Source organism: Catharus ustulatus, chromosome 22, assembly GCF_009819885.2.
Source record: "Catharus ustulatus isolate bCatUst1 chromosome 22, bCatUst1.pri.v2, whole genome shotgun sequence".
Taxonomy (NCBI): Eukaryota; Metazoa; Chordata; class Aves; order Passeriformes; family Turdidae; genus Catharus; species Catharus ustulatus.
Genome location: NC_046242.1, coordinates 5,354,755 through 5,376,537, shown reverse-complemented (window position 1 = coordinate 5,376,537; position 21,783 = coordinate 5,354,755). Strand labels below are relative to the sequence as shown.

The 21,783-nt window shown below is 50.1% G+C and overlaps 2 protein-coding genes across 3 annotated transcripts; both read right to left on the bottom strand.

Annotated features, from left to right (window-relative positions):
• Positions 1–3,645: 3,645 nt before the first annotated feature.
• GUSB (glucuronidase beta) lies at positions 3,646–14,968 on the bottom strand. 2 transcript variants are annotated; one of them, XM_033077944.2, is made up of 12 exons: positions 14,948–14,968; positions 11,873–12,061; positions 11,282–11,463; positions 10,684–10,826; positions 10,332–10,519; positions 9,550–9,702; positions 8,643–8,821; positions 8,155–8,301; positions 7,099–7,183; positions 5,473–5,649; positions 4,874–5,009; positions 3,646–3,867 (listed from the first exon to the last, which is right to left on the bottom strand). In XM_033077944.2, the coding sequence occupies exons 2-12, from the start codon at positions 12,041–12,043 to the stop codon at positions 3,710–3,712; spliced, it is 1,719 nt and encodes a 572-aa protein (XP_032933835.1). In that variant the 5' UTR covers positions 12,044–12,061; positions 14,948–14,968; the 3' UTR covers positions 3,646–3,709. The 2 variants fall into 2 exon arrangements, with proteins under 2 accessions (XP_032933835.1, XP_032933834.1); XM_033077943.2 differs by lacking the exon at positions 14,948–14,968 and adding an exon at positions 13,565–13,809.
• On the bottom strand, positions 14,547–21,726 carry LOC117005879 (argininosuccinate lyase). Its single transcript, XM_033077946.1, has 16 exons — positions 21,175–21,726; positions 19,339–19,533; positions 19,145–19,228; positions 18,795–18,851; positions 18,160–18,257; positions 17,926–18,003; positions 17,603–17,680; positions 17,166–17,218; positions 16,882–16,944; positions 16,606–16,720; positions 15,911–15,995; positions 15,698–15,757; positions 15,481–15,564; positions 15,147–15,227; positions 14,948–15,054; positions 14,547–14,767 (listed from the first exon to the last, which is right to left on the bottom strand). The coding sequence occupies exons 1-16, from the start codon at positions 21,187–21,189 to the stop codon at positions 14,617–14,619; spliced, it is 1,404 nt and encodes a 467-aa protein (XP_032933837.1). The 5' UTR covers positions 21,190–21,726; the 3' UTR covers positions 14,547–14,616.
• Between the last annotated feature and the right edge of the window lie 57 nt (positions 21,727–21,783).

Below are 21,783 nucleotides of genomic sequence, written 5' to 3'. Positions count from 1 at the left end.
AAGGGGAATGAATGATGTTGAATTGGTCCCTCAAGGCTTGGCTTTGTTCTCTGCCAAGCCTTGAGGCAGTAGCAGTGTTTAATGTGTTGTATAGATTTTATTTCGATGCATTCCTGTGGTCTACACTAAAGGCAACTTTTTTTTCACCCAAGGAAGAGGTGAACATGTGCTGCCAGAGCAAGCAGCCATGGAGACAAATCTAATCCATGGGTACTTGGTCCAATTTCTGGGAAAAAGAGGAAAAAAAAAAATCCCCATCAGCTGAAAGTATTGGTGTTAATTCACTGTGTCTTGTGCTTGTTTGTGTGGGCATAGTCTGTTGATTCAGTTTGTTTAGTAAAAATGTTTAGGGCCAGATTTTCAGCAGTGGTGTCTGCAGTCCCTGTTTGTGTGCACATAGGAGCTGGAGTTTGGGCTCTGGGAGAATTTGCAGCCACACTTTGTGCACGACCTTTGCAAATCTGATCCTTAATTGTGAACTCTTGTCTCGTGTGCTTCCCTTGCAGTTACTTTTTACTGGAAGTGATTTGCTAGAAAGGGCCCAGATTTCTTCTCTTTCTCTCTTGTGCTTTAGAAATGCAGTTGGCCCGAATAAAAGGCAGAATAATCTTAGCAGGAGAAATTTGGACCTTTCTGCTTCCAGTTCTTTTGACTCTTTCCTTGCTGCTCCCAGTGATAGAAACAGCATCTTCCTTCCAGTAAAATGGGTTGTGATGGAAATCAGTGCAGCTCTGCCCCCCTGCCTGCCCCAGCCAAACTGGTTTTACCCTTACAGATCCAAAGGCAAATCCTAAAAATAGGAAGGAGCCTAAAAATCAAGGATGCAGGAGTCTGGGCAAGGCAGGTAAATGGTATTTGGGCTGGCAAGGGACAGGGGGATGTTACAGAGATCCCTCAGGAGAATGGAAGGGATAAAATTCACAGCATCCAAACAGAGCTTCTGAATTTGGGCTCTTCCTGCCCCTCTTTGGCTCTCTCAGAATCCCAGAATTCCTTTGGGATCATGGAATATTCTGAGTTGGAAGTTCCACAGCAAGGGGAGGATTGGAAAGGCAAAAAAAAAAAAAAAACCTCATCCCAAAACCTGCTTAGGAATTAACCATTCCTGAAATCCTCTTAGTGCAAGGTACTTGCTGCTCTTTAAGGCCAACAAAGCATTCAAGTCTGGTGGAGGAAATGAATATTCTTGGAAGTTTCTTCCTGTAAAACATTTGTGACACTGAAGCAAATGAAACATTCCTGAGCACCTCTGAGATCTGGAGTGAACACAAATCTCTGCTGAGGAGGTTTCTGAATGCTGGAGTTTAATTTTTGTGCTGCTGTAGGCTCTCATTTGTTCCAGGAGCTTGGTGAGGACCTTCAGGCACTTCTGCTCCTAATTTCTGTGGGCTGGAGTCAGAGATTGGCTTTGGTTCTGCCAATGTTGTTTAAACTGGTCCAGAAAAGAGATGAAGTATTCTGTTACCACAAAACTGTGTTAAGCATGGCCTAAATATTAGGTGTTTGTTCTGTATAGTATGTTCCATCTATTTATTCCCAGTGCTTTCAACTCCAAATCCAACACCCATTTAAAATTGAGTCTTTTCTCAATATAGGCTGAGAGATTCTCTACTGGAGGTTTAGGATACAATTTTGCTAACAGGTAAAAAACCATGTAAATATGTACGAATTCTATTTGTTGCACATAACTTTTTTTGGTATAAAAAAAAGAAAGAAAAAAACCCAACAAAAATAAATGTAGAAATTACCTGTGGATGTCTTGCTGCAATCATTCTTATGCTGCATTCATGCAGTCCAAACATAAGAGCTTGAATGAACCCAAGCAGAGGCCTTTTTGGACTCAGTCTGAGCCTTAGAAACTGTTTTTAATGTCAGTACTGTAATTCTGTTTCTAGAAATTGTACCAAGTCGTGTGGTTTTTGTTGGTTTTTTTTTTTTTTTTCCAAGACCTTGTGTGTGTTTAGCAGTTAGAAGGGTTAAAGCACTTGATTCCTCCCCAGATCCCAGTTTTCCCAGTAGAATTCCTGCAGCTTTGTGTCTGGCTGAGCATTGTGTGTAAAGGCTGAGCAGCATTGACTTGAGGCTTTCAGTGTTTACAGTTCTTTAAGCAAAAAAAAAAAAAAAAACAAAACCCAACATTGTGATTTTTTTATCACTTTCTGCTTTAATTGGGCTGCTCAAAGCTGGTCCCACAGCCCCAAAATCCCTGGAAACTGCTGGATGTGTCCCTGGATTTGGGGAGACAAGCAGGAATGACCCCTCAAATGAGTGCTCAGATTTTGGGGGGCTGAGCTGAGCCCTGGTTTGTAAGGAGTGACCAATGTCAAATCCTCATCTGTGCTTTGGTCAGGTCTGTTGAAATTGGGGAAGAAAATGAGTTTTTAAAGGATGATGGCTAGGGATGGAGAAGTTGAAATGATTTTCAAACACTGCTAGTGGTCTTAAATATGGGAATTGCTCATACCATGGTGTGTTTGAGCAACTTTTTATTGTGCATAGAGTTTTATATTCTGGGGGTTTAGTTCTAGAGAAAATCTAGGCCTAGCAGGGTGTGAGGAATGCTGTAGTGTTGTTTCTTTTCCCTTACAACCACAAAAAAGATTGTTGTGGAGTATGCAGTGAACGTGTGTGTCCTTATTCTGCTGGGGCAGGGTGGAAGGTGCTCTTGGTACCTCCTCTGAAGGAATAGAAAAACAAATAATTTCTTTACATGGTCAGATTTGATCACTGAGCCCCTCACAGAACAGGGAGTCATGGCACCAGTTTCACCCAGACTGTGAATTCCAGTAATTAAATCCAGATTTGTGACTTCCCAAAGGCATTGGGCAGCCTCTGCTTTTGTTGTTCTGCCCCCTGTGATGCTGGGAAGTTTGCAGGTTAAATATTGGGAGTTTTTTCTGTGATCCTAAAGTGCAGCCCTGAAAGGACAGCACTGAAGCAGCCCAGGGATTTACACCTGGCCCTGCCCCAGAGGGCTTCAGGCCACTCTCAGAAAGGTTTGGAACAGAATTTCCCTCTGGGCTGCTCTTCCTGTGGTGACATTGAATATGAAGGAATATTGTTAGGCACACTTCATGTCTAAGAGTGGCAGTTTTGGTACTGTAAAATAAATAGATTTAAAGTTAATGTAGTCCCTCCCTCTCTACCATTCCACCTTGCTGCTGGAACAGGAATTCCAAACTCTCTGCTGGAGTATGCTGGGTGGTTCCCACCCTCCCTGACTGCTGGGAATGCTCAGGATTTCTCACACATCCATCCTGGCAGGCCAGAGCAGCTGCACAAACTCTGCAATCCTGTGGGCAGTGTGCTGTGTTAACTCTTAGGGGAGTTGAACTGGAAAACCTCATTTGCTTTAGAGGGATGTGATGTTCATTTAGAGTAACTTAGGTTTTGGTTTTAAGTTCAGCATTGAGCTGTATCATGTAATATTTGTTGGTTTTTTTTGTTTTGCCATAAACAGATACCTCAGTCAGGATTTCTTAATTCAGCTCCTTGAAAGTGAATATTTGTTTTCCTGCCTGGAAACAGGGAGCCTCCAGACATGGCTGAGCAGAGGAAACAAAAGTTTCTGATCTGCTTTGCATCACAGTAACGACTTCAGGTGGCCTAGAAATCGCATTGGACTTGCAAGACTTGAATCAGGCATAAAACTTAAACAGAAATTTAATAACAAGCTCAACATAACCTCCAGCCACCAAACCCTTTATTTTCATTTTAGGTAGAAGGAATGTGATGTGATTACAGGAGGAAGACAGCTTGATTCATTTGCAATCCTCCAGTACCTGTCTCTGAGAACAAAGGCAGCTGCTTTGGGCTGGCGCTGGCGGGTGAAGATTCCTTTCTTGTTCCCCAAAACTCGAGTGGTCCCTGCAGAGAAGTTATAAAATAAATAGAGAAACCAAGCTCTTCCAGGCCCTGCTGTGAGCTGTTATAATGTAGGTACTAAATCAGGCCAGGTGGAAGAGACCTCTGCACTTTCTTCTGCACAGTCAGGTACAACAGGGAAGCGTGGCAGAGAATCCAGCTGCAATTCCTTGTTTTTACAGCTCTGTGCCCACTGATTAGTGTTCTATCTACAACAGATTGGCTCCACCTTCAGATTAGATGGAGGAAATGGTGCTGACTATTTACTGTCCTGTGTGCTGTCTGGATCCTTTCTGCCTGGTTGAATTTTCATAGGAAATCAGAAGGATTGCAACACGTGGAGAGACTGGAACTGCATCTGTGTGTGACCTTGTCTACATTTTCTCAGTCATTTTGATGCTGCTTTTCTGACCACTGCCATCACTGAGCTTTTCCTGGTGCTCTGCAGGGTATTTTAGTGCTGTTCCTCTCACTGCTCACCACCCCAACCCACTGCAGGTGGCAGAAGCAGAACGGGTTCATTGTTAGATCTGACTTGTGATTGTTTAATTATTCTGTGGGACTGCACTGTAAATTAAGGAATTTCCCTTCCTTTGTGACTGCACTTATCTGTTAATAATGGCTGGAGTGTCATGGTGAGACAGCTGTGTGCCAGGGTGGCATCTGCTCCTCTACCCAGTTCATAATGATTATTAAAGGTGCTCTGCTCCCAGGGCAGCTGTAGGTGACACTGGAAGCAAGTGAGATGTCCCTGAAGCTCTGAATTGAGGGTGGCCAAGAGCCAGGAGCAGTCTGGGTCCCTCACAAGCTCCCCCTGTGCATTGTCTCATGTTTCTGGGAGCATCTGTGCAGGAGAAAGGACAGGCAGGACCTTCCCTCTTGGCTCTGCTCATGCTGGATTTTGTGACAAAACCAGCTGTGCTCTGTCCTGGTGAGGAGGGCCTTCAAGCACTGAACTCCCAGGGAGGATGGAGGGGTGTTTAGAGTATAAAGTAAAATAAAAGCTCACCTTGATTGGTCATGAAATCAGCAAAGTTCCAGATGAGCTCCCCGATCACATACTCCTTCCTCTTCTTGTCCAGGACAGAGTGGTACTCCCTGAGCAGGGCCTGCTGGTACTCCTCAGTGAACATCATGGGGGGGTCCTGCAGCCAGGGGGACAGGGACAGGGGACAAATGATCCAAGCAAAGCCATTCCCACTGCCTGAGCAACAATTCCTCAGCACAAACTCTGGGGCTGCCTGCTCTGCATTAACGTGGCTGTTGTGACCATTAGCAAACACCAAATTCCAGCTCTTCCCAGGGGGAGTTCCCCTGGTGGCCTTTGTCATGACAGGGACAGGAGTGTCACCCCCTGCATGGGACAGCACCACAAATCTCCATTCTGAAAGCAGGGTTTGCTTTCATTTCAGCATTTTCTACCACTGCCAAGGACAGGTTTTGGAGTCCTCTTCAGGCAGACAAAGCTCAGTGCTTTGGGTGGAGCAGGATCCCAATCCTGGAGCTTTTTGGACACTCCAAAGCCAGACCCATGGTGCCACCCTCCCCCAGTTCCATTTTGCTGCCCTGGAAGAGCTTTTTGCACCTGGCAAACAGCACAACACTCACACTGTGCAGCCCAGGCACTGAGTCTGCTCCATATTCACTCTGGATAATGGGTTTGTGGTAGGTTTTATACCAGTTCTCAAACTGGGCTGTGAGTTGGAGTGGGATCACTTCCAGGTGGCCTGGGTCATGGTACCAGGAGAAGTAGCTGTTCACACAAATCACATCCACATAGGGAGCCTGCAAAAAACAAGGTCAGAGTGTTTTGGCACAGACTTCAACCTTCTCTTGTAAACTTAATCCTCCTTTGGGTTCATTTAATGGAATCCAGGTTTATTACACATAGAATGAAGTGTTTCCCCCATCACTCAGGCCCTCCAAACATCATCTCTTTCCCAGGAAAAGAAAAAGAAAAAAAAAAAAGGATAAATTTAATAAGCTAACAGCATTAATCTGGCATTTTTCTTACAGATTAGGAAGTCACAGCAAAGAGTTAGACAAGATCAACACGTTTCATTCTCAGGTTTGTTAGAAGTTTTTTTGTTTCCAAGATGTCTCTGGCTTGCTGGTACATTTAGATGTACTTTTTCTTTTTGAGTATTGGAATGTGATTATCAAGTGAGTGGTCAAATATTTTGACTAGCAACTAAATTTTGTGCATCCATGGTGCAATACTAAGACTAAAGCATTCTGCAAGTTATTTGCCATTTCTACCACATGGACAGTGTGATACAAGGGCACAAAGCCCCCTCAAGATAAAGTGATGTTGTATGTAACTTGTTCAATGTTCTCTTAACATGTTTTGTAATAAAAGAAAAAAAAAAAAGTTCTAATATCACATCAGTGTATGAGAGATCTGTTCTTTGGGTTTGTTTGCCTGAGCTCCTCCAGTTGGGCAGGGTGGGAATGGGATATCCAAAAGCAGGTTCCTTCAAATTTAAACCTATCTAAGGTTTTTTCTTTCTGGGGTGGGGAGGAAAACCCTCAGAGTGCAGCTATTCCTGCTAATTAGAGGCCATTTTAGAAGAAATCCAAAGTGTAACCTGGAGCAGGGATGTGGCAGCACCAACTCACCTGCTAGAAGTGATTATTGTACAAGGAACTAGCCTGGAAACAAATACAGGTGTTAAAAATATGCTATGAAAAGGCCAAAAATCCAAGGAAAATGCCTTTTGGTTATTTATCCAGCTCTAGGGCTTTAATTGTGGAGCTGGAGGAGCTTTTAGATTATTCAACACAAACAGACATCTGCCAAAGAAGATCTAGAGCAGTTTAAAGCAGGAATTAAAGCAAAGCTTCCTTCCTTTAGACTTCCACAAGGGTTGTGAGCATTTTAAAGAGGTTTAAGCTTTGGCTTAATTGCAAGTGAAAATCCTGAGTATTAGTAAACACAATCAATGGCACAGCAAAGCATGACACTATTAATGGAATCCAGAGGCATAATCCTGCACACAAAGAATTGTTCTCTCTTACAGATCCCTTTTTTTTTTCCCCTGCTGGACTACAACTACAGGATAAGGTAATTTCTACTAGAAATAAAAATGTAATTTTTCTTTAGCCTTTCCTTGCTAAATACCTCCAGTAAATTTAGGGAGAAGGAGGGGAAAGGACTATAAACAGTGACAAGAGGAGGAAATTTAATGTATAAATTAACAAAAAGGAAAAAGCTAGAAAATAAAGCAAACTTACACCATGATCAAGAGCGTAATTAGCATCTGTCACAAAGGTGACTGGTCTGGAGGGGTCGAGAGCTTTAGTGTGAGCTATCACTGTCCTGTTTGCAAACAGTAAAGCAAGAGTTCAACAACAGCATGGAGAAGCACAGCCCCTTCTCCCCAGGCTCTCTGTCCTTCCACCCCCCACACTGAGCTGCTTTTCATTTAGCAGCCAGTGTTTTAATGAAATCAAGAGAATATCTGTCACCAAGTGCTTGCTGTGCCTGAAAAAGAGCAGAGTCCAAGCACACCAAGCACAGGCACGTGGGGTGGTGCCAGCAGCTCAGAAGTTGAAGGGACAGTTGAGTTTGAGGACAAGGGGCAGTTTCTGAACAAGTCCTGGGATGTGTTCTTGAGGCCCTGTGGCACAGCAGGCTGAGGGTGGATGCTTTTGAGGAGCCCTGAGTGAGGGAGATGGGGCAGAATGGGACAGTCAAGCTCTGCTGCTGCCCTGGCATTGCAGGAGGGTGGTGGAACAGTCCTGGAGAATGAAACTTCACAGCTCTCTGAATGCACCTACAGCTCCCAGGGACAGTCTGCTGCCCATTACAGAGCTGCCTCTGGGCTACCCAAAGCTTAAATCTCTTTAGAATAAAACCAAGGGGGCTGCAGGAACTCAAAGCAGTGGCTTTGAAATGAGGAGTCATAGCACTAACTGCAGAACCTTGTGTTCAGAATGAAAGTTACTTTACAGCTCTGCTATAATTCTCAAAGGATTCAGACTCATCTTCCAGTGCTAACAAGGAATATTCCATTCTCACCAGGTCTGATTTTACTTAACCCTCAGCTCAAGAAGAGATGCTCAAACCAAATGGACTCCTGGTAATTTTGTGGGATCTTGGTGGTTCAGAACCAACACACTGGGACAGTTCTGAGCATCAGCTCAACAGCAGTTCCATTTTAGTTTGCATCTGCAGGTTCAGTTCCAGTGTTCCCAAAAAATGCCTGCCCTCCCTTTGCTACCTCTCTGTGCCATCCCAAAGGAAAAAGAGACATCATGTGCCAGGAGATGAAGAGCAGAGGCACTTACTTGAAGTAGTGAGCAGCTGGGGGCAGCTGTGACGCTGGCTCGTTGGCCACTGACCACATGACCACGGAGGGTCTGTTCTTATCCCTGCGGACCAGCTCCTCCATCACAGCCAGGTGGTGCTGCAGGGACTTGTTCCCAAAGCTCTCACTGCAAGACAGGAGGAGGTGAGGGTGAAAAATCCATCTCCTCTGCCTCCCCCTGTGAAAACTGGGGGCACAGCAGAGCCTTGATGCTGAGGATGGTTGAGGATGGCTTCTGCCCCATTTCCCCAAGGTTTGCTGCACAGTTCAGGGCCGTGGTTTGGGTTTGTTAATGGAGCCATGTGGCAAAATGTGGCAGCACGCCCTCTGGTTGCCCAACATCGTGAGGCAGCGGTTTTGCAATGGGAGATTTCCACACAGAGCAAAGTACTCCCATTATCAGCACAAGTGTCAAAAGGGTAATGGGACACTTGGAAAGAGCTCAGAGAGGGGCAGGGCAGCTCTTACGGCAGTTTGATGCCCACCCCCGGGCTCTCGTCGATGACCACGATGCCGTAGGCGTCGCACAGGTCCATGATCTCCTCGGCGTAGGGGTAGTGGCTGGTCCGGAACGAGTTGGCCCCCAGCCAGCGCAGCAGGTTGAAATCCTTCACTATCAGGGGCCAGTCCAGGCCTTTGCCACGGATCTGAGGGCAGAGAGGAATCAGCACTTGTGAACACAGCTCCTCTGCTTGATCCAGCCCCAGATCTGCCTGCAGGGGAACCTGACAGCCACTGTCACAGTCAGAGGGGTTTGGGTTGGAGGGGACCTTAAAGCTCCAATCATTCCACCATGCATGGGCAGGGACACCTCCCACTAGCCCAGGGTACTCCAAGCCCTATCCAACTGGCCTGGAACAGGGATGGGACAGCTACAGCTTCTCTGGACAACCTGAAGGGCCTCCCCACCCTCACAGCATGTCTGACTGAAAGCTGGGGCTGGGAGATGCTGCAGTGTCTCCACCAGCACATCCATGTGCCCTGAGGGACAGCAGGACTGGGCATGGTGTCCCCTTGGTGCTTAGCCTGGGAGGAGAAGAAGGAGAAGAAGGAGAAGGAGAAGGAGAAGGAGAAGGAGAAGGAGAAGGAGAAGGAGAAGGAGAAGGAGAAGGAGAAGGAGAAGGAGAAGGAGAAGGAGAAGGAGAAGGAGAAGGAGAAGGAGAAGGAGAAGGAGAAGGAGAAGGAGAAGGAGAAGGAGAAGGAGAAGGAGAAGGAGAAGGAGAAGGAGAAGAAGAAGGAGAAGAAGAAGGAGAAGAAGAAGGAGAAGAAGAAGGAGAAGAAGAAGGAGAAGAAGAAGGAGGAAAAAGCACAGGTACCACCTCAGCAGGGTGAGCTGAGGTGCCTCAGGTGTCCCTGCCATGGGTGCCACACTTACATCTGCATCCTCGTGCTTGTTGACCCCGTGGAAGTAGAAGGGCTTGCCATTGATGAGGAACTGGGTGCTGGTGACGTGCACGGTGCGGATGCCCACCGGGAGCGTGTACACATCTTCCAGCAGCACCTCGCCCACCTGGGCCTGCATCTTCACCTGCACTCAGAGAGGAAAGGCAGGGATCCTCACAGCCATGCCCAGTGCTCCCTCCCTGTCTGTCAGGGAGATTTTGGCCCCACATCCCTCCCCTGCCTCAGCACACAGCCTGTTCCTCACTGCTGCTTGTGGGGAGCCAGGTGTGGAAGATGAAGGATGAAGAATGAGCCCCTGGATGACTCTTTTGGGAATTCTCATCCCAAAAAATCAGTGTCTTTTCCCCCCTGGCATCCCCCAGGCCATTTCTGTGCCCTGCAGCTTGGTGCCAGGCAATGACTGACACACTGCTGCACACCCAGAGCAGCTCATCCTCCCTGACTTCTGCACCTGAACATCACCACTGATCCTGAACTCCCACAGAGCCTGAGCCACTGAACTCATCATCTCCCCAGAAGGGATGGACTGGACCCTCAGTGTGAAGGGCCAGCACCTCAGAGCACACTCCAGGAACACCCTTCTCCATGCCAGACCCTGCAGAAGCTGCCAAAGCTTGATTTGATCACTCCTAATTAGCAGAGCCACTCTGGTCACACGCACAGGGCCCGTGAGAGGAGAGCACAGAGGATGGGCCATATGGCAGTGCCTTAACCCTGTTAAACACACACACTGAGGAGGAAATGCCACTTTACCTCCAAGGAGTACAGGTATCCAGGGTTCTCGTGCATCAGGTAAGGCCACCAGAGGTTTGGGTTGAGGACTTTGAGCTCTCCCACTGAGCCATCACCTGTAGCAACCACCTTCCCCTCCTGGTCACGTAAACTCAGGGACAAGGAATTGGCTGTGCTGCCAACCACTGACACCTGGTACTGCACCATGGCTGGCTCAGAGGAAACAAAAAACAATCACAGACTGCAAAAGGACAGCTCAGCCTCAGGAAAAAGCCACTAGGAAACAAATTCAATCAGACTTGTGCAGGATATTTTCCCTGCTGCACTTGTCACCTCCATCTGGAGGGAGTTGCTCTGATTGCTCTGGACCTACCAACACTGTCTGATGAAGTGGTTGTCACAGTGATGTCGTCGATGTAGGCAGCAGGGGTGGTGTAAAGCACAACTGGGCGGTGGATTCCAGCATAGTTAAAGAAATCAAACCTGGTCTCCTGCACAAAATAGTTCCTGGGGTACCTGAGTGAGCAAGACAGGAGAAGTGGCTGCATTACACTTCATTGCACAGCTGGAGGCAGCATGTGGATGCTGGCAGTGCAAAATAATCATTAAAATATCTTTATGACAGGCTGGATCTGTCTCTCAGCTGCTACACTGGAGGATTTTGCAGTTAACAAAGAAGGTAACGAAGATCTTGATCCTTCAGGAGAGCTGGTACTTGCAGCTTCCAGCTGAATCCAAGCTTCTCAAACCTTCCCTTGATTCAGCTTGACAAATCACCCCATCTGAGCCCCCTGTGCACAGAACAGATGCAATAACTCACTGTGATTCCTCACAACACCCCAGCTTAAACTCCTCACTGCTCCACCGACAAATTCACCATAAAGACAACCCCATGGAGGAGTTTATGAACCAGCAGCTGAATAAACTCCCCCTCTCCCACACCCCTGCAGTAAAACACGCCAGGAACTCACCTTGATTTGTCAGCCATGTACTGGATGGAACCTGGGGGCAGCGTGTGGGGGGTCAGGGTGTTGTTGAGGGCGACGGTGATGCGGCACAGGGTGTCTGGGCTGCCCTGCAGCACGCTGCTGATGTCAGCCTCAAAGGGCAGGTGCCCCCCTTCGTGTTCCACCACCTGCACCCCGTTCACCCACTGCAAAAAAAGACCCCAAAAAATGGGTTATTGGGATTTTGAGGTAAGCAGAGCGTGGAGAAGGGAAGCCCAGTTACAAGGGACACCCAGGCTCTCGATCCTCAAAGGATCTTTGAGGGATCATTCTTGATCTTTGAGGGATCTCCCTTTGCTGGGAGCTAGGTCTGGGTCACATCAAGTGTCACTGAGGGACACAGTTTGGGGAACATCCATTAATTAGGAAATGTTTAGTTACCAACCCCAAAACTGCAAGATTATAGAAACTGGAATTCATTCTTGCTGGGGAAAAACAGGCACGAGTCCAGAAGGGGATGCAAAATCAAGGCAGGGACGCATTTGCTGAACAAACCACAAACCTTTGGTCCAGCCCGATTTGGGAAGCACAGGGCCGAGCCCCCGAGGCACTCACCACGATGGAGTAGTAATGGGCACTGCCAAAGCGCAGCACCACCCTGGGGGCGGGATCGCCCTGCAGCCAGCGCAGGGGGAGCAGCACCTCCTTCTCGTACCACACCCAGCCGATGTAATTCTCCAGGCTGGGGTCCTGCGTGATGTCGTTGAAGCTGGCAGGCACTGGCATGTCAATCACAGGGCCGGTCTGGCAGGAATTGCATGGAAAAGGAAGGAACAGAGCGTTTAAAAAGAGGAATTTTACTGCTGGAGGTGTCCCCCTTCCAATGCCTGTGCCAAGGGGAAATACTTGGGAAAAGCTGTTTAAAAACTGCTGAGATATCTCACAGCTCCTGTACAAACCCCAGTTAGCACCAGGCACAGGAACCTGCCTGTTCCTACAGGAAGCAGCTGCTCCTTTCTCTTCCCCTCCTGCTGCACAATGACATGTTTTCATTAATGGCTCTGGCATCCTGCAATCAGAGAAGTGAGGGGGAAAAAACCCCAAGTTGTTGTTTCAGTGGGAATTTTCTCCTGCACAGCTCCAGAGCAATGTGGGAGTTGTGGTGCTGTTTGTCAGCTAAGAGCTGTAGTAAAAGGATAACAAAAATAGGTATTTTGGGCAGTAATGGATATTTTGGGATACTTTTCTCCCTGTGTTTGGGATGAATTCAGCCTTTCTCACAGAGATTCCTTGGGATTACAACAGAATCCACTCAGTTGCTTATTCCAATATGAAAATTAGAGGGACTCAGTATCACAGTACATCGAATATTGAGGAATCCAGATGCTGTTGCCAAACAGAGCTGCTCATTTTCAGCACTTTCTGCACTCAGCATGGTGCACAAAGGAGTTCTGCAGCTTCTCCTTTCCTGGGGAAGCCTCAGGAAATGGAAAGAGGAAGGTCTGGGCACCCAGGGTGGGCATCATGTGCACAGCTGACTCAGCACTGGCACTGCAGAGAGCCCAGTGCCCTCTTCAAAAAATCCTAGTGGGAAAATCCTTGGATGGAAAAGAGGATTTTTTGGTATCTGCTACAGAAAAACCCTTGCCTGTGCTGGCCAGAACCTGTGTGTCCTTCAGGGAGGTTCTCTGAGGTCTAAAACAGGTTGAGTGCTCTCATCTAAGCCTCCCTTGCAGGGGACATATTTCAGGATTCCTCTCCTCTGGCAAAACTTCCAGCAGCACACTGCCTTGAACTCTTCTCTCCTTCCACAGCTAAAAACAGAAATAATGAACCGCTTATCCATTTTATGCATCAAATCCATAACTTTTTTCTTTCAGGTAATGCAGTTAATTTTCAAACAGATCTCAAAACGTGTCCACCAGCACTGTGAAATTTTAGAATAACCAATTCCCAGTGCCCTTTCCAGGCAGGGTTCTGCTGATCCTGTGCTGCTGGAAGCTGAGCGCTGTGCAAGGGACACGTGGAGGGAAAAGGGGAACGGGGCCGATCCGAGCGGTGCTGCCTCGGGAGCAGCACCAGGGCCATCATTAGGGGCTGCTAATTAGGAACTGCCTCAAGAAAAACCCGGGGGAAAAATAAAAATAAAAAACCGCGGGGCGAGCCGCAGCGGCTGGGATGGGGAAGAAGGCAGGGAAAGAGGAAGAGGGGAAGAAAGAAGTGAAAGAAAGAAGGGAAGGAGGAAAGTAAAGAAGGGAAGGAGCTCAGCCCGTGTCCGGGGATGGCAGCGCTCCCGCTCCCCGATACCTGCCGGAGCGGCCGCCGGTACCAGCGCTGCGCGAACCCGGCGTCCCTGCCCGGAGACAGATCGGCGCGGAAGCTCCAGAGGCCGCTGAGCTCCTTGCGCTCGCGGGAAGGGGTGTCCCGGGGCTGCAGCATCCCGGCGGGACCGGCCGCCAGCCCCGGGACGAGCAGCAGCAGCAGCGGCAGCACCAGCATGGGGCTCAGCCCAGCGCCGGCACCGCCTGAGGCCGGCAGCGCCATCTTGGCTGTGGGCGGGGCCCGCTGAGGGAGGGGCGGGGCTGAGGGGCGGGACCGAGGCTGATGGGCGGGGCATGCGGAGGGGGCGGGGCCTCGCTGAGGGGCGGGGGCGGGGCCTGAGCTCGGTCCCGATCTCTGTCGCGATCCCGGTCCTGGTCCCGGTCTCTGTCACGATCTCGGTGCTGGTCCCAGTCCCTGTCACGATCCCGATCTTGGTCCCGGTCCTGATCCTCGTTCTAGTCACGATCTCTGTCACTGCCCCGAACCTGATCCTGGTCACGATCACGGTCGTGATTCCGACCCAGCGGGAACCGGGCCCTGTCCCGCGGTCGCCTCAGGACGAAGCCATGAGTGTCCCGGAGCCTGCAGGAACCTCCAGGTTCGTCCTTTTACTTATTTCTTCATTTGCTTACTTATTTACACAATTATTTATTCATTTGCTTATCACAGAATCATTTAGGTTGGAAAAGACCTCCGAGGTCACCGAGTCCAACCCACCCTGTCACCCTGAGCCACATCCACCCTTCCCTTAAACACCTCAGGGATGGCGATTCCACCTCCCATTCCGATGTCTGATCACACTTTCTGTGAAGGAATTGCTCCTGATGTCCAGCCTGAACCTCCCCTTAGGCCTAGCTGAGGTACTTTTGGTTATTTCTTCATTACCCGCTTGCTTACTTCTATTTCTTTTCAGAGTCGCTTGTGGAAGTACGAAGGTTAAAAGGCAAAAATTTCAGCAGAATTTCAGTGAACTACAGACACCTGAGTGTTTATTAACTCCAGGTCAGTGGCACAGGCACGGGATCTCTCCCCACACTCTAAGCCTGCTCCTTGAGCCTCTTGAGCAGCTCCCGCAGCTGCTCGATCTGGGCGGACACGCTGCTCTTGGCGGTGCCGCCCGCGGCCGTGTACTGCTCCACACTGCTCACCACGCTGAACACCTGCGCCACATCGCTGCCAAACAGGGGGCTGGGGGCACAGGGGGCTGTCAGGGGGCTGCCAAACAGGGCTGGGGGCACAGGGGGCTGTCAGGGGGCTGCCAAACAGGGGCTGAGGGCACAGGGGGCTGTCAGGGGGCTGGGGGCACAGGGGGGCTGTCAAACAGGCCTTTTGGGCACCTTGGGGAGTTGAAATAACAGAGGTACAAACCTGATGTTCTGCAGGTCCTCCAGGCTGAGCTGGTTGATGGTGATGCCTTTGGTCTCGGCCAGCTGGACGGCCTTGCCAGAGGCCACGTGGGCTTGTCTGAAGGGCATCTGCAGGGGGAAGGGGACAGAGCAGAGGGGACTCAGCTCAGTTCCTCTGCATCCAGAGAAATCCCAGCTCCAGCTCGCCCTCTGGCACTTACTCCCTTCCGAACCAGGTAGAGAGCCAGGTCAGTAGCCAACATCTCCGGGCTCAGTGCCCTCTCCATGCTCTCCTTGTTGATCTGCAGGAGGAGGATCCCAGGAGCAGGTTACCATCAGCTCCTCCTTGGGGCATGTTAGTGCTCAGGGTGAGGGGAATTCATCTGGAGCTCTAAAGGAATCCCTTGAGCCCCTGAGCAGAGGGGACCAAAATGAGCGGTGTGTGTGAGGCACTGAAGAGTTTTTATTTGGGAACAATCTGGAGCTCTGCTTTTTGTGTTACAGAATATGAGCCATTATGATGTTAAATAGTGAGAGGATGAGAAGAATCCTTACCTGGAGGGTGGAAATCACTCCAGTGGCAACCTGGAGCACAGCATTCAGGGTGTCTACGACATCAAAGACAGCCTCCTTGTCCTCCTGTGTGGGAACAGTGATGGAAATGGCTCTGAGCCAGCCTGGTGCAGCCCTAAATCCCCCAGGCTGAGCAGCCCAGCTCTCCTGATTCCTCCAGCCAGCAGGAGAAATGTGTAGGGAGGAACAAGAGCTGTACCTGCAGGTCCTTGTTGTAGGTGCTCGGGAGTCCTTTGAGCACCATGAGAATTGCAGCCAACTGCAGAGGGAAACAGGAGAGGCAGGGAGTGAGGTACAGAGCAGAGCCCACAGAACCCACAGATCTTTACAAAATAAAGGCAAGAAAAAGGAGATTGTCCAGCCCCAGTAGGAGCAGTTTCCTCTCTCCCTCTTGTTCCTTTTTGGGGCTCACCCGTCCGAACACTCGCCCGGCTTTGCTGCGGATCAGCTCCAGACTGTCGGGATTCTTCTTCTGAGGCATCAGGCTGCTGCCAGTGCTGGGTGGGAGATGAATGGAGTGCACTGTGAGCAAAACCTTCATCCATACACACACATCAGCACTGACCCAGCCCTCCAAAAGCAAAGTGTAGGACCCTCTTCACTGTACTCCTGTTTAGGGTGTAGGGAATCAGTGAACTGACTGAGCTCCTCTTTGATTTTGCACCTTGTCTGGAGCTACTACATAGTCTCACCTCTCACTGAGAAACTTAAAAGGGGGCTCAGGGTGGTATCAGCAGGTCAGACTGAGTGTTAGTGTGACTTCCTGGAGGGAGGGCTGTGGTTGTGCCACCCTGCAGACAAGGAGTCTGTTGGGATTGCAAACCCAGCCAGGAAGGGCTCTGGCAGCATTCCCAGCACAGCAGGAAGTTCTCTCTGCCAGCAGCTCCTGGACAGGAGTTATTGGTGAATGTAAACTTGGTTAAGTTACCAGAATGACAAATAAGTGACCATTGCTAAGGAATATTCCCCCTGAGGGTGCCTTTGTGCCAAGCCCTTGATGCTGAGTCAGCCTCATGCACAGACAGACCCCAACCACTGCCTCACCCTGCAGGGTGGGAGAGCTGAGCAGGAGAGGCTGAGGGAGGAGCTCTGAGAGCTCACACTTACCTGTAGGCATCAGAGAGGGTGAGGAAGCCAAACTCGCTGGTGCTGTAGATGATGAGATCCTCAGCCATCTTGCTGAGGTGGATCATCAGCAGGGTGGCAGCAGAGAGAAATTCCACTGCAGGAAGGGAAGAAATCAGGATAAAGGTGCTTGGACAACCCAGGGAACCCAGACTGAGGCTTTATTTCCTAGTGCTGGGTTTGAGCCCCTTTACTGAGTGAACTGGAAAGGTGTCAGGAGCTGTTCCCACAGGGCTGGGGAGGTTTGGCTGTGCTCACCCACAAAGTCCCTCTCGCTGACGGCATCCATGCTGTTCAGGCTGATGGAAGCAAAGTCCAGCTCTGCAAGGAAGGGGATGGACACAGAGGGTTACACTGGCCCTGACAGGAGCCTGAATGCACAGGCTGCCCCTGAGGAGGTGACTTTTTATCTATTCATTACCCTCCACCCCCGTGTTAAGTGTTGCAACTCGTCCAAAATAACATCAGGACACTCTGCTGATGCTTCCCCAAACCCCAGATATTATGAGTAGTCTCATTCCTCAGTCCCAGGGAACATTTACCACTGCACAGCAGCTCTCGGTCGATTCCCAGGGGGTTTCCAGCCAGAGCTCCACTGCCAGAGGAGAAAGAACCAGAAGTCACACATGGTATCCAAACTGATATCTAACCAAAGCTGAGCTCTAGTGATGACACCTCTCTGAAGATTTCCCTCCCCCAGTTCACAGTTCACAGTGTGGTCTGAGGCTCATCAAACTATGAACTCTGGACTAAACCAGAATTTCTCTCCCAAACAAGAAGAGTTGCTTAATGAAAGCCTTGTAATCCTTGGTTTTCAAGAAGGAATAGAAAAATGTTTCTATGGTGAGAGTTTTGGAGAGGGAAGCTGGGCTGCAGTGACTGTGGAATAGAAACCCCAGTGGCTCAGGGGATGGACAGATTTGCTACTTGTCTTTGATCAAAGAGAGGGCTGAGGATCACAATAAAAAATAAACTTTACCTTCCCAAAGGCAAGACATTGATCCTCCTCTTCACCTCTCCCAGGCGCTCAGAATCGCGGGTCAGAGCAACAGCATGGCTGGGGAAGGACAGGAGAGATGGAACAGGGAGATAAAGCTGGAAAAAATCCCACTCCAGGAGGTGAGAATGGCCAAAGGATGGAGAACAGGGAGTTGCCCAGTCCATGCCTGGATTCCCAGCTGGTCAGAGCCACACAGGGAATTCCTGTTCCAGTTTGCAGGGCTCCCTGTGCTTTGTCCCCACCCCTGGCTGTCCCCTCAGCAAAGCAGGGCCCTGAGGGTGGGGAGGGGGGCAGGTTCTCACCTGAGCAAGAACTGGCTCCATCGGATGGGCTGAGCTTTCTGCAGGTGGGTGTAGCCAGGCAGGATCACATCGATTTCTCTGGGAGGGAAAGGACAGAGAGGTGAGGGCAGGGACAGGTCTGTAACTCCCTGCACAGGAGATCCTGCAGCTGCATAGCCACACAACAAGCCTAGGAGTGTCCTGCCCTAAAAATGCCAAAATTATGTTAAACAGGGAATGTGGGAAGGGACTCACATGGCAGCACGTTCCACCAGGGTCTCAGTGAGCCGCAGGAGGTGTGTGGAGATGATGGAGAGGGAATTCTTCATGAACAGCTTCAGGTCAGTCACAACCTGGGGGAGATTGGCCACAGCCAGGCCAAGCACAGCAAGATTTAGTGACCAAATATTGCTCAGGAGAACCCCCTGGAACTGTTATCCTCTCCTGGCTCTGTGTGATGTGAAGGGAAATCTTCCTCATGAGATGCATCCCTGGCCACTGATGTGTGAAAGCTGCTGTTGCTTTCCATGGACAGAACCAAAATCCATTATTTTCAGATATTGTCAAATTTGAAGCAGAAAATTCCTAACCAACACATCCTGGAGAAGGACTGATCCTGAAGGATTTGTGCACCCAGCCAGCACAGTCAGGGTTTCTGGAGGTTTTCAGAGACACCAGTGGAATTTTGTGGCCTTTTAGCACCAGGATGCAGCCCTGCAGATCCCACTCCCCTGGGTGGATGAGTCACTGCAGCATCATTAGTTTAAAGCCATCATTAAATTAAAGGCAATACAGGCTATGTCAGGGCATAAGAGAGATGGCATAAAAATATTCAATTAAAGAACTGAGGTGGAGGAATACAGAAGGAGAAAAAAAGATTCTGTCCATACCTGATCATTCCTGCTTCTGCCAGTGTGCAACTTCCCAGCTACATCTCCAATCAGCTCCTGAGGACAAGAGCAGCATTTTTGTCAGGATCTCTGTGCTCTAAAAGCACAATCCACACGAGCAGATCTCCCTGCCTGGAAGGGACTCAGCTCCAGGATGCTGTGAGTAACCATGGGATGTGCTCTGGGGAAGGGCAGGTTTGGGTTCTGTGCCCCAAAAGGGAGCGGGAGACCCTTGGCTGTGCCCCAGGGGTTCAGTGCCAGCAGCTCTAAAGGGATTTCACAGAGGGACAGAGGGATAAGCTCTTAATGTCAGGCAGAGCATCAGGAACAGGAGTCTGGAGGAGCCAAACCTTGAGCCTGCGCTCGTTGGCAGTGTGGATATCCTCATCAGTTTGTTTCAGCACAAACACCCCCTTGGACCATTCCTCAGAGATCTGCAAACAGCAGAAACACCAGTCAGCCACAGGAGTTATTAAATCCAGGGAGGCTGCTCTCAGGTCAGGAGCCATTCCTTCACCTGACAATCTTTGAAAGGAAGAAATACCTTGTCCAGTCCACCCAGGATCTTCTCCAGCTCCGTTTTAGACAGGATCCCAGACTTCTCCAAGGCTTTGGCATAAGCCATGCTCCCCTGGATGTCCACCTCAGCCAGCCTCTGGTCATAGCTAATGGAGGCATTGAGCATCTCCATGATGGGATCTGTGCTTCCACTGAACCTTCCACCCCAAAGTTTATTCCCCTGAGAGAGAAAATAGCTAATTAAAGAGGCTAATGACTTCAGATAAATCCTGTGCAGTAAATAACATCCAGTGATCCATTTATCTGATACAGAGGCCATGCTCAGCTCCCTTCAGTGTGACAGCACTGACCAGAAAGTCCCCTGGACTCCAGGAGCTCTGGCAAGTGGTTAAAGAGCTGGAGAACACATCACTGTCAGAGTTATTTAGCCCTGAGCTCCCAGGTCTGGCCCAGGAACCCTCCAAGATATTTTGCCTCTGCAGGACTCTGCTGGGAGTCCTTGAAATTAAAAACTGGCACAGATTTCTGTTTTGAGGCCTTGTAAAGGGAGGAAAAACAAAGCACTCAGTAGGAGTAGAGTGAAATTAATATCCTCCAAATCCCTTTTGTGCTGTTTAACTAACAGATTCTTCCCTGAGTGACAAAGAGCTGTGGGCCAGCACAGAAACAAAGTGGGGTTTTCCCATCCAAAGCAGGATTCCTGTGGTGACCTCAGCCCCTGGAATTTGTCACCCACTTCAGGCAGTGACCAAAGGGCTTGTGCAGGGTTCCAGCTGTGCCCCACAGCAGGGTGTGTGTTGTGTGGGAGCTTCTCCAGCAGTGATTCAGCTGAGCTGTGTCACCTGCCTCAGGAGCTTTTTGCTTGCCCAGGTAAGACAAGCCAAGAAGTTTTAGTTCTGTCAGGCTTGCACTGAAGTGGGTAAGAATTTTACTTTGGGCAGAGACAATCTTATCCAAGATTTCAAAAGTAATTCTCCAGTGCTACCAGGCACAAAAAGGAAATGGAGGTCACCTGAAAGAAGGGACTAAATACTGCATTGCACAGTGGATAATTATTATTCTACTTGATTTTTGAAACACCACTGGCAAGTTTCTTCTCATGCTGGTCACTGTTACTACCATGGACATGGAGCTGGCAGGACAGCTGGAAGCTGATCTGTGCCAGGGCTTTACCAGCCACACAAAACACTGTTGAGTAACCTTAAAAATGTTTTCCCTGGTGACTGTTCCCATGTGCCTGTGCCTGAAAGGACAACAGGAGAGAGCCTGCAGAGGTGAGGGTGTAGCCATGTGTAAAAGGCAGCTGAGGGAAGGCAGAGAGGAGAATCAGAATTGAAGTGTTAGAGCTCTTCAGCACTCATTTGGTGCCCCCAGGAGCAGAATTAATGCTAAATTAAAGGCCATTCCAGAGGCTCAGCACTTGACTGGGGACCAGGAATATCCAGGTATAACTTCAGTATTTAAAGCTTCCCATCAAAGCAAGAAGTGTGTCAGCAGCAACATTGCAACGTACACATCTACAATGGGGAAATCAAAGCTGAAAGGTTCATTTTAGGCATCTCCAGACTCTTTGGAGCAGTGGCTGTGCAGCCTGGCAGTGCCTGGAAAGGGGAGCAGCGATTTGGAGAGCAGAAAATGAACTCTCCAGGATGCCTGGCCGCGTCTGGGCAGGGAAGGAAACTGAAAATGCAGCTTTTGTGCCGAGCAGTGTTTACACAAGCTGCTGGGAAGTGCCTGAGCACGAGTGGCACGCACGAGTCGGCCTTTCCCAGGGAGACAGAGGCAACAGCGCGGAGGCTCCGGGCCGGCTTCGCTCGGCTGAGCACCCCCGGACACCCCCGGGAAACAAAGTTCGGCTCACCTCGGCTGCTGCCATCGCTCCGGGTGCGGGTGGGGACGCTGCGGGCTGGACACTGCGGGTGGGGACACTGCGGGCCGGACACTGCGGGCCGGACACCGCGGGGCGGCTCCGGACAAGGTCCGAGTCCCGATCCCAGCTCCACTCCCGGTTCCGATCCCAGCTCCACTCCCAGCTCCTGTCCCTATGCCGGTCCTGGTCCCAGTCCCGGCTCTGGTCCCAATCCCAGACCCAATTCCAGTGCCGATCTCAGCTCCGGTGGCGATTCCAGCTCCAAACCCTGTTCCGAGCCCAGCTCCACTCCCGGTCCCGATCCCAATTCCAGGTCTGGTTCCGATCCCAGTTCTGTCCCGATCCTGATCCCAGCTCCAATCCCTATCTCAGCTCCACTCCCGGTTCCGGTTCCAGTCTCGGTGCCGGTCCCAGCCCAGTCCCGGTCCTGGATCACTCCCGGTGCCGGTCCCAGCCAGTCCCGGTCCTGGATCACTCCCGGTGCCGGTCCCAGCCCAGTCCCGGTCCCAGCTCCGCTCCCGGCGCTCCCGCAGCTCGTCCCGCCCGCCGGGGCGGGGAGTCCCCGGGCCAGCCCCGCTCCTGCTCCTGCTCCTGCTCCTG

Bases quoted from the DNA above. Each gene is read 5' to 3' on its own strand.
- LOC117005879 (XM_033077946.1), bottom strand. The intron at 18,852-19,144 runs GTTTGGCTCCTC...TCTTGTCCTCAG, and splicing joins CCAACGAGCGCAGGCTCAAG to GAGCTGATTGGAGATGTAGC. The intron at 17,681-17,925 runs GTGAGAACCTGC...GTCCTTCCCCAG, and splicing joins TGGAGCCAGTTCTTGCTCAG to CCATGCTGTTGCTCTGACCC.
- GUSB (XM_033077943.2), bottom strand. From the start codon at position 13,801: ATGGCGCTGCCGGCCTCAGGCGGTGCCGGCGCTGGGCTGAGCCCCATG. The intron at 12,062-13,564 runs GTATCGGGGAGC...AATTCCTGCCAG, and splicing joins ACCGGCGGCCGCTCCGGCAG to ACCGGCCCTGTGATTGACAT. The intron at 11,464-11,872 runs GTGAGTGCCTCG...CTTTTTTTGCAG, and splicing joins CCCATTACTACTCCATCGTG to TGGGTGAACGGGGTGCAGGT.